The sequence below is a fragment of the Drosophila serrata genome, unplaced genomic scaffold, assembly GCF_035046125.1.
Source record: "Drosophila serrata isolate PLE 108 unplaced genomic scaffold, ASM3504612v1 contig_190, whole genome shotgun sequence".
NCBI lineage: Eukaryota > Metazoa > Arthropoda > Insecta > Diptera > Drosophilidae > Drosophila > Drosophila serrata.
In genome coordinates, this window is record NW_028257088.1 from 358,058 (window position 1) to 372,053 (window position 13,996).

The 13,996-nt window shown below is 41.4% G+C and overlaps 1 protein-coding gene across 50 annotated transcripts in view; it reads left to right on the forward strand.

Annotated features, from left to right (window-relative positions):
* Positions 1-12,637, forward strand: part of Appl (amyloid-beta-like protein) — a 57,393-nt gene extending 44,756 nt beyond the window's left edge. For 3 of the 50 annotated variants that reach the window (XM_020947264.2, XM_086829276.1, XM_086829275.1), the window contains exons 4-12: positions 4,397-4,535; positions 4,658-4,879; positions 5,430-6,115; positions 6,182-6,334; positions 8,223-8,372; positions 8,571-9,286; positions 9,361-9,508; positions 9,600-9,782; positions 11,191-12,637. In XM_020947264.2, the coding sequence (XP_020802923.2) occupies positions 4,397-4,535; positions 4,658-4,879; positions 5,430-6,115; positions 6,182-6,334; positions 8,223-8,372; positions 8,571-9,286; positions 9,361-9,508; positions 9,600-9,782; positions 11,191-11,298 (2,505 nt within the window). In that variant the 3' untranslated portion in view covers positions 11,299-12,637. The remainder of the gene's footprint in view (positions 1-4,396; positions 4,536-4,657; positions 4,880-5,429; positions 6,116-6,181; positions 6,335-8,222; positions 8,373-8,570; positions 9,287-9,360; positions 9,509-9,599; positions 9,783-11,190) is intronic. The other 47 variants (XM_020947269.2, XM_086829284.1, XM_086829283.1 and 44 more) reach the window with 23 other exon arrangements.
* Positions 12,638-13,996: the final 1,359 nt, after the last annotated feature.

Consider the following 13,996-nt stretch of genomic DNA (forward strand, 5'->3'; position numbering starts at 1 on the left):
TATATAATAGTGGCCCCCGAAATTACAAACAGTTTTAAGACCTAACACTACAAATTAGCTTCAAAACTTGTACAAATTGTACTTGAATATTAAGAATATTAATATTTATAATATTTGTTTAAAAAGTTCTATGTAAACTCTTCTTTTTTTAATTACTTTGACTGGTTATACCTTTCCTGCTTGTTTAGAATGCTGTTTCATTTGCTCTTTAATCAAATGAACAACGCAAACAAAAGCCGTCTCAATCCGATTGAACAATCGTCTAAGAGAGAGAGTGATGGAAGCCGCCCACTGTGCGGCACAGTGGTTGCCATAGAGCAGTGGTAATTACACGGCATTACCTGACATTCAGTGCGTATCAGCTTATCCCATAATGGGGACTTGTCTCTCTGTGTCTCAGTCTCTCGGTCTCTATTTCCCTGAACCCCTGTCCTCCTGTCCCCTGCCTCTTTTGGCCCCGTGAAACAGAAGCCTCTGGGTAGGTCAGCCATTGTCAAAGCGGACTTTAAACACACATGTGGACACGCACACCCCCTATACCATACTATATACTGTACTTTAGAGACCCAGCGCACTCGGATGGCACCTTGAATTGTGTTTGCTTTCTGGCCATTTCACTGAAAAGGACTCGGCGACAAAACAAAGCAAAACAAAGCCAACCGAATGATGGAACAAAACGGTAAAGCCGCAGGACCAGTCGCAGGACCCTTTTGGCCTTAGTGTTTGTGTTTGTGTTTGTGTTGCTTTTTCTTTTCTTTTTTTTCAGCTTTTATTTTTCTTTTTCAGTTACCGAGTTTGGAGGCGTATGGGAAATTATTTTTACAATTTCAATGTCAACATTTTCCCCACCAAAGCACGCGCCAAGGACGATGAGAGAGAGAGAAAGAGAGAGCGAGTGAATGGTGAAAGGGGTTGTTGTGTTGTTGAAGTTAACTAAAAATACGTATGCGCAGCTAACGACAGCATATTACGTATACGCAGAGCTTGAATTTAACTAAAAAGAAACACACACAAGAAAAAATAACGTATACGCCGCGTGACCAGGTTCGAAAGTTACGTATACGCCACCGAAACAGAGTGAAATTGAAATGCCACTGGGAACGGAAACTGACTGAGGCGTGGCCTCAATGCCAGAAAACTTAAATTAAAACACAGGCGAAGGCAAACAAATGCCAGAGGAAAGAGGACAAAAAAATTCAAATAGAAAGTTGCCACAAAATGATTTGCCGCGGCACGCAGCAAGAGGATAAAAAAAAAGAAGAGAGGAGGCTGTTGCCCAGGGGAGACAGGAAGACAGGGAGACGACCATGTCAGTGGCGCATTAAAAAATCATTTTCAATAACGCGCTCCACTGCCACTCCTGGTGGCACGCTGCCATCCTGCCATCCTGCCATCCTGTTGCCATCCTGCCACCATGGTGCCTCGTCTCGCAACTCAATTGTTTGCATTTTGCATGCATTGACAGACAGAGCACACACGGGACACAGGCCTCGTCTCCAGGAGCTCCGTATCCTTCCGGCTACAGATGTTATGCGGATGTTAGGCAACTCACTCACTTGCCACGCCACGCCTTTCACCTTGATCACTTTCCCAGGATCAGGCATCTATAGCTATATAGCAAATTGGATTTTACTAATAAATAAACCAAAAGCCCGATAAATACAGCAATATATATATGTCTAGCAAATGGGATACAATAACTAACAATTTCATCAGTTTAAAATATAAAACTTTTGCTCACAGCCTATTAGCAAACAATTTGTACAACAAGACAAGGCAATTACAAGGATATAAATGCCATATATATATATATTCAAGGACATATACTAGTTGGTAAAACAGTTTAATTGTATTTTGGTTTCAACTTTCAACAAAACGCTATAAATCCCACATGGGCCCCGAGGTAGGCAATAATTTGTGAGCAGGCATTTAGCCAAGCGGAATGAATCCGAAAGGATAATGCTAACGATAACGATGGGCGATAACGATAACAATAAGCAAAAGGAAGAAAACAAAATGGAAAAATACATATAAGCGAGGACAAATGACATTCTGCCATTAATGTTCGCGTATTGAGAGCCATCTAATTGCATTTGCTCAAGGATACTCGTGAAGCGTGTGGACACCAACAATGGAAGCGTGTCCTGAAAATGCGTGTGTATATGTGTACGAACAATGGCAAAATGTCAAGTTTAATTGTTTGTCTGTCATTAGAGCACACACACATACAGAAAGAGAGAGAGCGCGCAGTGCAACGATGCATGTGATTCTTTCTCTGTTTTCCCTGTTTTCCTCTGCGTTTTTCCTCTGCATATTTTTTTTCGCTGCTAATTTCATACAATTAAATTTGTTGCTCCATGAACGTAACAAAAGGAATCAAATGCTATGTTACAATAAGTTGGGCCCCAGGCCCCAGGGCCGCGTCGCGCATATTTGCGGCAAACTCTCTCAAGCGAGCCACTTAAACAGCCTCACGCTCGGTTGAATATGTTTTGATTAAGCCAAGTATAACGAACACATTTTAGCCCAGGATCCAAGCCCAGTGCCGCTGCTGGGTGAGTCTCACTTTCCCGAGTGCCAAGTGGAAAGTGGCAAGTGGCAAGTGGCAAGTGGCATACATATATATCCTTCCCTTCCACCTTCCGTAGGCTGCGTTTATATACTCCAACGGACTCTGGTCAGGCACTGGGCCGTGTGAATGACATGACGTCCTCGCGTCCAGAGTTTTGCTTTATTTTTAAAGCCATGTTATGTGGGCGGGCCATTCATGTATACTATATAGCATATATATATTTATTTATATACTAGAATGTTTGTGCTGAGCTGTTATCCTGCGGAGGTGCCGCACGCACGCGAAAACTCCCACGAAAAAGACGAAATGAAAACATAACCCCCTAGGATCAAGCAGGTCCTCTTGCTATGAAAAAAAAAGGATTTTTATGTCTCTCTGTTTGGTACCAAAAAGATCATTGATTTCGAAAAGGATTTTTGTCTCTCTGTTTGGTAGAAAAAAGAAATGAAAAACTAAAGCTAAAGACTTGCAGACCCTAGATTTTCGTTCTTAATTGTTTCCTAGCATTACATTTTACATTTCACCCCGAAAAGGACTCGAGTCCTGCTTACTTACTCCCATTGTCCTGTCAATGACGCAGTCTCCTACACAAGTCAGCATATGAAATGACCACAGCAGCATTGGTCCTGCCTCTCACTTTGGTCTTGGGTCCTGGCGGTATCCTTTGGGGAGGTTTTCGGTTTTCAGTTTGACTTGACATGCATCAGCATCATTATTTTGTGCTTTTAATGTTTTATTTAGCCCGGTTTTGCCGACAGCAATACGCAAACGGGGTGTGCTTGTCTGACCGCCTACGTGCCTACGGTTTTGCGCTCATTTTCTGAGCCAGAGTTTGCTCCCTCCACGACGCTTTTCCCCCTGATCCTTTCAACCAATGTGTGTGCATGTGTGCCATGAGAGTGTTCGCCATTTGCAACGAAGCACTCAAACAACATTTAAAAAGGCCTCATTTTCATGAGCCTCGCAGAGTGTGTGTGTGTGTGCCAGGATGGAGGAGGAGAAGCAGGACCCCCGGAGGAGTATCCTTGTGTGTGTGGATGCCACTCGGCACATAATTGTTTGAAACAAATGTAGTGCACACACACACTCTCTGCACTCTCTACACTCCACACACACAGACATGGGGTATATTTTATTAGGCCATTCAGTTAGTCAGTCATTTAGTCAGTCAATCAAACTGGGCAGGCAATTAAAGTTTCACTGCCCCATCAGGAGCAGCAAGGAGCAGCCAGGAGCAACAACAAGAACAAGCACAACATTGGTAACAAACAATGAGAGCAACTGGCTAAAAAGAGGCAAATAAACACATCAAATGGCCTGGCAAACAAGCAAACCAGCAAAGGGTTACAACAGGATATATACAACAGGATATATATATATAGAGAGAGGGTTAGTGAATCCTTTCAGATAAATGAAATTTCAACAGAAATGAGTAAATGAGAGAAAAGCGAATCGTAACTTGATTAATAATGAATTTGAACGGCACAAAATGGGAATTTCAAATTGTTTCCATGTAATAAATATATACGAAAAGAGAGTCCTAGTTTTAAAAGTCGGTTTTAGTGGTTAAATAAATGAATATTTAACTAGTTAAACCCTAAAGTTATTAGCGAAAGTAAAGGGGTTATAATATGTTCCATGAATTGATGGAAAGTTTTTAAATGGTCAAGTTAAAGTAAAGGAATAGAAACAAGTTTTGAGATAGACTTGCAGAGATTGAATAGATACATCATAATACTTGAATCTTTTGTATTCCATATCTTTTGATATCTAAAAACTATCCCAAATATTCTTTTTAATTTTAAAATTACTCTATATTTCCAGGCCTATCCCAGTCGAGATATAACCAATATTGTGGAATCATCGCACTATCAAAAGATTGGCGGCTGGTGTCGTCAGGGTGCCTTGAATGCGGCCAAATGCAAGGGTTCCCATCGCTGGATCAAGCCATTCCGCTGTCTGGGTGAGTACCAGTACTTGGTCATACCCATTGCCAAAATATCCAACTAATCACTGATCCAATCTCTCCTTTTCTACATCCCTCCGATATGATTATTATCCCTCCGAACTGACGTTTGGCTTCAGAAGGACCATTCCAATCGGATGCCCTGCTGGTGCCGGAGGGCTGTCTCTTTGATCATATTCATAATGCCTCCCGATGCTGGCCATTTGTGAGATGGAATCAAACCGGAGCAGCCGCCTGCCAGGAGCGTGGCATGCAAATGCGTAGCTTTGCCATGCTCCTGCCCTGCGGCATCTCTGTTTTCTCTGGCGTTGAATTTGTCTGCTGTCCCAAACACTTCAAGAGTGAGTGTAGTTTTCTTACCAAAAAAATTAGCTTTAAATTGTGGTTTTTATATCAATTGTTCTTGTTCTCATTTTCCTTGTAAATGACAGAAATATTTGCAATACAAATCATATTTTTGTTGCCCTGTTGAGTTTGCAAAAAATAGAAACAATGGTTATTGTGCCACAAAAATATGTTGTTCTATGGAAAAAAAAAAAGCACACATTTGCATTTTCCTTTTTCCCTGTTTTTTTCCCTCCTCCTGGCATGTACACACATTTTTTTGTCCACCTAGTTTTATATATTTGCATTGTATTTTAGTAGGAGTTGGCCATTAGTTGCTTTGGCGTTCAATCTGTGGTTATAGAATTAATTATTTAAACCGAAAATCGAATGTGCAGCGCTAACAAATGTGCCATTACTCACCCCAATGCGATTATTATTTGTGCATTATTTAATCGGTTTAAGATTTATTTATGCAAAAACTCTAACAATTGAAGGCTTAAAGTTTTCGTCATAGTAAGGAAATTGAAACCTTAATTGATTTCCCCTGCCGCCCCTCTCTTATAGCCGATGAAATCCATGTGAAAAAGACCGATTTGCCAGTGATGCCACCGGCACAGATAAGCAGTGCCAATGACGAACTGGTGGCCAATGATGAGGACGATAGCAATGATTCCAATTACTCGAAAGATGCCAACGATGAGGAACTGGACGATGAGGATGATCTAATGGGCGACGATGAGGAGGACGAAATGGTGGCCGACGAGGCAGCTGCGGCTGGTGGTAGTCCCAGTGCCGGATCTGGATCTTCGGCAGATGCCAACAGTGGCTCCTTGGATGACATTAATACGGAATACGATAGCGGCGAGGAGGGTGACAATTACGAGGAGGATGGCGGTGCCGGTTCTGAGGCCGAAACTGAGGGCGATTCATGGGATCAGAGTGGAGCCAAGCCACAGAAGAATGGTGCCTTGACCTCATCCTCATCCTCGTCATCTTCATCCTCATCGTCATCCTCGTCCTCATCATCCCCGTCTTCGGTATCTGATAAGACACCCCAGAAGTCCGACCTGGTGACCAGCACTCCACAGCTCTCGGTGGCCGCTGCCGCAGCTGCCAATGCCGGTTTGGGATCAGGATCGGGATCGGGATCGGGAGCACCGCCACCATCGACGGCACAACCCACATCGGATCCATATTTCACCCACTTTGATCCACACTATGAGCACCAGAGCTACAAAGTAAGTCAGAAAGTAAGTGTTTACATTGAGGGCGCAGGTTTATTTATCGATGCAACACAAAACGTATTCTAAACAAAGGAAGCCCAACAGCGCCTTGAGGAATCGCATCGCGAGAAGGTCACGCGCGTGATGAAGGACTGGTCGGATCTGGAGGAGAAGTATCAGGATATGCGGCTGGCCGATCCCAAGGCAGCACAATCGTTCAAGCAGCGGATGACGGCTCGCTTCCAGGTCAGTCATCCATGTGACGCACTCATTCCCCTTTTCACCATTACCCTTCACTGTCACTGTCACTGTCAATGTCTCTCTACCTGTACTCTGTCTCTATCTACTCTCATCACATCTCTCTCTCTATCTATCTCTCTGTCTGTCTCTTTCACTCGCACTAAACCCCACTTCGACTGCCTGAAAGCACCACCACCACCATACCCCTACCCCAAACCAAACCCTATCCACCTGTATCTACCTGTATCTATCAGCTCTATGACTATGTGAACGCTATGTCTCTCTGCATCTGAATGTGTGTGTATGTCTGCGTCTGTATTTGGGAGTTTCACTTGGCAAAGAAAAGATCAATCGATCAATGATCAATCAATATACAAATACAGAGATATCATTTAAGTATTTATTGAAGAAATCTTAAAGCTAACATATAACTTCTTCATCCCACTGATCACTAAAAACTTAATTGTAAAGCATTGATGAAAATATCGGAATATCAAAACCTATCGATATCTTTGCCAGTTGAAACTACCTTTAAAATAGGCCTCACAACCAGTACTCAAGACATCTGTAGTCTATACAAAACCATATCATAATCGTTTATCATTTCCCTCTGTTGATTTAGTTACCATTTTAATACCATTATCATGCACCCAGTAATCGTAATCGTAATCGTAATCGTACTCGTTATCGTAATCGTAATCGTTTCCTACTCTAACCGTAAGCGTAGCTCATTGAGTCGTCTTTTTTCCAAACATTAAGTTTGTGCTCATTGTATCGCCTGCTTTTCGTTTGCTGCCCCACGAAGTCCGGAAAAGCTGAGTTACTCAGTGACTCTGGTCATCGCTGGGCCGACTTTTGTTTTATTTTCTTTTTTTTTGTGTATCCATATGTATGGCAAATGGGAGCGAAAGAGGCATCAGATTGTAATCATAACAGCAAATAACAGTAACAATAACAATAACAATACCAGTTACCGTAACAATAAGAACAACAATAAGAGCTACTCGTAATCTAACCAGTTAACGAAGAACAACCACAGCAAGAACAATAGATCAAATCTACTATACATATTACTAACTAACATCCAAAGTGCTTTGTAGTTGAACTGATTGGCATATAAACTAACTATAATCAATACCTATATACCCCGTATACCTCTATATCCCTTACACACCACAACCTATGCCCATCCTTAGTTATCTCTTCATTTCGATTCCCGTAACCCAAAACCCAAAAGGATATCCCAGCCCCCCGATTTGGATAATGTGTGTTTGCTCGCATTATAGTCCTGTAAATGCTGCTTTCGTGTAAACGCTGAGCTTTTGCAAGCATCGCTGCCACAATGCCGTGAATGAACTGCATCCATGTATATAACCCATCCCATTCAGATTCAGATCGAAGTTCCGAAATCCCGTGACCCCGAGACCCCGAGACCCCGTGACCCTTACAGGATCATTATAAATCCAACAAATCTATTGCACCGCATCAGTGGCTCGCACTCTGTCTCTCTCTCTTTGTCGCTCTGTTTCTGTCTCGCTCAATCTAGCTCATGGTAGCACCATCTCTGTAGCGGCACCAAATACCCCTTATCCCCATTCCCATCCCAAATCATATAGAGATCCCTGCGAGAACGGCCAAACCACTACCCATGACCCACCACCCACTCTTTCCCCAAACATTTCAACCACAAACATTTTTCACGAGATATATATACGTACGAATCAAAGTTAATTTTTTCGAAAAAATTTAACAAACAACGAACAAAACAAACAAAAATTACCGATAGACCACCGATCGACAGTTGCATATTGTTATCGATCGACGCAAATTCCCCATGCTGATAATCTTTCTCTCTTGGTGTGCAATACGTCTTTATATGGGAATGTAATTTTAGACTTCTGTTCAGGCACTCGAGGAAGAAGGCAACGCCGAGAAGCACCAGCTGGCCGCCATGCATCAGCAGCGTGTCCTTGCCCACATCAACCAGAGGAAGCGGGAGGCCATGACATGCTATACCCAGGCCCTAACCGAGCAGCCACCGAACGTGAGTAGAGTCCCCCAGAGTATCGAAGGGAGAGATCCTTAAACTCAGAGGACTTTCAGTCCACCCACGGGCGCCAAGGACTCTTAACTTAACTCATAACTGATTAAGTTTTACAGTTTTCTGGTGTTTTTCTTTTAAATTTTCTTCCTTAATCCTTCCGATTTAATCACATTTATTAACACCTTTGATTCCCCGCAGGCTCATCATGTGGAAAAGTGCTTGCAAAAGTTACTGCGCGCCTTGCATAAGGATCGTGCCCATGCCTTGGCCCATTATCGCCATCTCTTGAACTCCGGTGGTCCTGGTGGCTTGGAGGCAGCTGCCTCGGAACGACCACGTACCCTGGAGCGTCTGATTGACATCGATCGTGCTGTTAACCAATCAATGACCATGCTTAAGCGTTACCCCGAACTTTCGGCCAAGATTGCTCAACTGATGAATGATTATATTTTGGCATTGCGCAGCAAGGACGATATTCCCGGATCATCGTTGGGCATGAGCGAGGAGGCAGAGGCCGGTATTCTGGACAAATATCGCATCGAGATCGAACGCAAGGTGGCCGAAAAGGAACGCCTCCGTCTGGCCGAGAAGCAACGCAAGGAGCAACGGGCCGCGGAGCGAGAGAAACTGCGCGAGGAGAAGCTGCGCCTGGAGGCCAAGAAAGTGGACGATATGCTCAAGTCGCAGGCGGCCGAGCAGCAATCGCAATCGCAGTCCCAGTCCCAGTCCCAGTCCCAGCCATCGTCCACTCAATCCCAAGCGCAGCAGCAGCAGCAGGAGAAGAGCCTGAGCAGCAAGGAGCAGCTGGGAATGGGCTCTGACGGTGGCCTGGTGACCGCGGCCAATCTCAACTTGGACACCACCAAGAGCGAGAAGGAGCTCTCGGACACTGAGTATGCCGAGGCCACAGTCAGGTGGGTTCTATACTATATAGAGAGTCACTGGATTTAGATCTTCTTACTAACTAATCGAGGTCTTTGTTCTACAGCAGCACCAAGGTGCAGACCGTGCTGCCCACGGTCGACGATGATGCTGTCCAGCGGGCGGTAGAGGATGTGGCCGCCGCCGTTGCCCACCAGGAGGCCGAGCCGCAAGTGCAGCACTTCATGACCCACGATCTGGGCCACCGCGAATCGGTATTTAAATATTTTCGACATTTCTCAATTTTAATATAGAGAATATTTCAGAAATATATTTGTAATCCTTTCTCTCTGTGTATCCTTGTAGAGCTTCTCGCTGCGCCGTGAATTCGCGCAGCATGCGCACGCGGCCAAGGAAGGTCGCAATGTCTACTTCACGCTCTCCTTTGCCGGCATCGCCCTCATGGCGGCCGTCTTTGTGGGCGTGGCCGTGGCCAAGTGGCGGACATCACGCTCGCCGCATGCCCAGGGCTTCATTGAGGTCGATCAGGTGAGGATTCGGTGACAAAGAGTCAGTACAGCAAAGGGAATCGATCACATATCAAACTTTATAGAGAAACCCCCCTAATTAAGAGATTTTAAGTTTATAATTCCCAACTTGTTCTGGTCTGTAAAGGTTGCTAGGTACTTTGTAAGCAAGAAAAGATCAACTATGGCTACTCATTTTGAAATTACTCCAGTAGATTTACTTGAATTAAAATCAAACGATAAAGGGAATCAAAGTGTGAATACCTTTGCAGATCCGGTTGATCATAACTAAGCCAAAAATGCATCAATTTCAATTTGGTAAGCTGTTCTGTGCTAGTTTTTAAAGGGTTAACAAATCTGCATATTGAGTTTTAAAATTCAAAAAAGTTTAAAATTTGTCAAATTTTGGCAACTCACTAATATAAAATTTAGTCATAAAATTTCGAAAATAAATTCGAAATTTTTTGTTTCCCCAAAACATAGCTAGATCGATTCGGCTGTTCATTCTGATCAAGAATATATATGATTTGTAGGGTCGGAAATGGCTGCTTCATGAGTTACAAGCTTCTGACTGAAATTATATTACCATTTTTGTTGTATCGATATATATTGATATTTTTACATGCAATTTGTTCGATAAATCAATGTTTAAAATATCCATAACTTAGCCAAAACTGCATCAATTTCAATTTGGTAAGCTGTTCTGTGCTAGTTTTTGAAGGGCTAACAAATCTGCATATAAAATTATTAAATGTAAGAAAGTTCAAAATTTGTCAAATTTTGGCAACTCACTAATATAAAATTTAGTCATAAAATTTCGAAAATAAATTCGAAATTTTTTGTTTCCCCAAAACATAGCTAGATCGATTCGGCTGTTCATACTGATTAAGAATATATATGATTTGTAGGGTCGGAAATGGCTGCTTCATGAATTACAAGCTTCTGACTGAAATTATATTACCATTTTTTGTATCGATATATATTGATATTTTTACATGCAATTTGTTCGATAAATCAAAGCTTAAAATATTCATAACTTAGCCAAAAATGCATCAATTTCAATTTTGTAAGCTGTTCTGTGCTAGTTTTAAATGGGTTAACAAATCTGCATATAAAGATTTAATATTCAAGAAAGTTTAAAATTTGTCAAATTTTGACAACTCAATAATATAAAATTTAGTCATAAAATTTCGAAAAGAAATTCGAAACTTTTTGTTTCTCCCAAACATAGATAAATCGATTCAGCTCTGCATTCTGATAAAGAATATATATGATTTATAGGGTCGGAAATGACTCCTTCATGAGTTACAAGCTTCTAAAAGTTATAATACCCTGCTTTTTTTAACTTCTCCATGATCTATTCCCTACCTATCTATCTCTTTTTATGTATTTAATATATTGTACAAATTTTCTGTATTTTAACTATCCAGAACGTGACCACACACCATCCCATCGTGCAGGAGGAGAAGATCGTGCCCAATATGCAGATCAATGGGTACGAGAATCCGACCTACAAATATTTCGAGGTGAAAGAGTAAGCGGGACGGCTGCAATGGAGGCGCGGCTGTGCGAGCGAGAGGCACACACATCAGAGGAAGCAGCGGCGCAAACCCGAAAAAAAATAAAACCAAAAACCAAAACAACAATTTCAAAATGGAATCTTAAGCGTAATATTAAAAAAAGAAAACAAAAAACAAATAAGCAGCGGAAAGCGGAAGCGGAAGCAGAAGAGAAATGATTTTTTTTTCGTCAGTAAAACAAACAAAAACAAAAGGAGCGCAGTTCCAATAAGAGAGAATAAAGAGAAAGAAGGAGAAGAAGAAGCAAGGAGAAAGGAAAGAGTAGAATCCGAGAAGGGGGTAGAAGAAGGCAGATAAATTCAATGAATGGTAATATATCTATATATTAAATTAAAGCAAGCAAGCAGAAAGGCAAAGAATATAAAGCAAGCAATTAAATTTAAGTATTTGAATGTTTAACAAAAAATGCAGTAAAAACATCCTCTCTAGCTCTCACTTTCTCTCTCTTACTCTCTCGCTCTCACTCTCACTCTCGCTCTGTCTCACTTAGCCAGTCTGTCCCTTTCTTATACACCCACACACACACACACACACTTGGCACTTTGTTGTTCTTGTTGGAAACGAAGAAGCAAATGAGAAAAGCTAAGAAAACACACAGACGCACACACTCATGCGAATAAGAAAGAAGTAGCAGGAGGAGGAGAAGGAGAAAGAGGAGGAGAAGAGGGAGAAGGCGGAGAAGAAAAGGGAGAGCAGATGCAGAAGCAAAACGCAAAACAAAAGATATTCCTAGTAAATAAATTTGTCAACACACACTCACACACGTACACATGCATAACTCATGACTCACACATGACTCACTCTCATGACTAACATATGACTCACCCGTGACTCGCACATGACTTGACCCAGGACACCACATGCAGCTTCGTAGCATACTTTTGAGCGTTGCTTGCAAGCCGATCGCAATAAAATTAGAGCCGCGCTAAGAAAGCTGAAAGCAAGAAACAACACACACACATACTCACACTCATAAACACTCATACACACACAAGTGAACCTAAGAGCTACCTACGCGTACTAATCTCTATATATGAACATGCATATATGCATATATGTATATGTATAACTCTTTCTAAACATTAAACACAACATACACGCCATACGCCATACCACACATACCCATAAAAGCAAAAGCAAAAGCAAAAGCGAAACCACAAGCCCAACAAATTATATATACACAATATATATACATATATATATATATATATACACAATATATATTTAAAGCAAAGCAAGAAGAAATGTCCATAAATGTATTTATGTATCTATACACGAGCAAAAACACAACCCGAAAGGAAGAAGGAAAAATAAATAAGGAGAATTGCCAGCAGACATTATGAAGCAAGAAACAGAATTTCGGTAAACCGTAACGTAACGTGATGTAACGTAAACGTAACGATGCTTGGCAGTCTATGAAATTAATAACAAATAAAATCAGCTACGTAAAAAAAACAGAAACAATGCAAAACGCTAAGCTAATTGCAGACAGAAACAAAAAACAAAAATAAACCAAAAAAGAAAAGAAGAATTTGCAAAAATGCAAAAACATGAAAATGCAAATGATGAATGAGAAGAACTTTTTGAACTTTTTCTGCATATTTTGTGTGTAAGTCGATGGCAAAAATGTTTATTCTCTTTTTTTATGTTACATGTTTCACTCAAAGGCCAGCACAAAACACGATACCCACAAGCAACACACACACACACACACAACACACCCACACACCAGAGGAGCCCTTGAGCATTCGAAAAGCAAGAAAATGCAATTTTCACTTCCCAAGTTTCCATATCAAAAATAAAGCTTCACTGCAATCAAACTGTTTGCATAATTGCCTTAGGCGAAAAAATCTGATAAGAGGTTACCCAAACGGAGGCGGAATCGAAACCCAGACCCAGACCCGGACTCCGGGGAGAGCCGGAGAAGGAGAAGGAGACGGAGACGGAGACCGACACCACCTAGTAGAGTGCCGGTCGAAGAGGCCCCAAAAGATAAACCCCCATTTCGAAATGGCTAGTTTCATTTCTCAGCTCGATTGCTTGGCAAATATTTGGCCTGCTTTATTCGAGCAGCGAGATACTGTTACTCAATCAAGCCAAATATAATCGAAATGCTTTCCCCCCTCAATCAGACGACGATCGGACGCCTCTTCCACTCGATCAAGTTTGCTTCAAAATGCATTCAACTAAGGGAAAAGTCCAGCAAAACTAGATTATCGAAGTCAAACCTTCCCAAGGTCCTCTTAAAATGAAATAAAGGTTTCTAAGAAGGAAATTTAAAAATGAGATCAAATTGAAATTGTGAAATTGAACATTTACCATTTTACATAAAATTTACAAAGAAATTTGTAACTAAAATCGAAACTAAAATAATATCAGAAGCTGAAATGAATGTTAAGATTGAAACTGAAAGTAAACAAATACTATATCAAAACTATATTCTTTTTTCAGCCCTTATATTGAAACCGATATCGTTGGAAAATTTGAGATCATATTGAAACTGATATTGAAAGGAAGTTGAAACAGGCCCTACAACCTGTTAATGGAGATTGAAAATGAAGGGTTGCTTTGTGCAATTCGAATGTTAAATCGGAAATTGAGATTCTGAATGAGATTTGAGATGCGAATTAAACAATTAATGAAACTGCAATTAAAG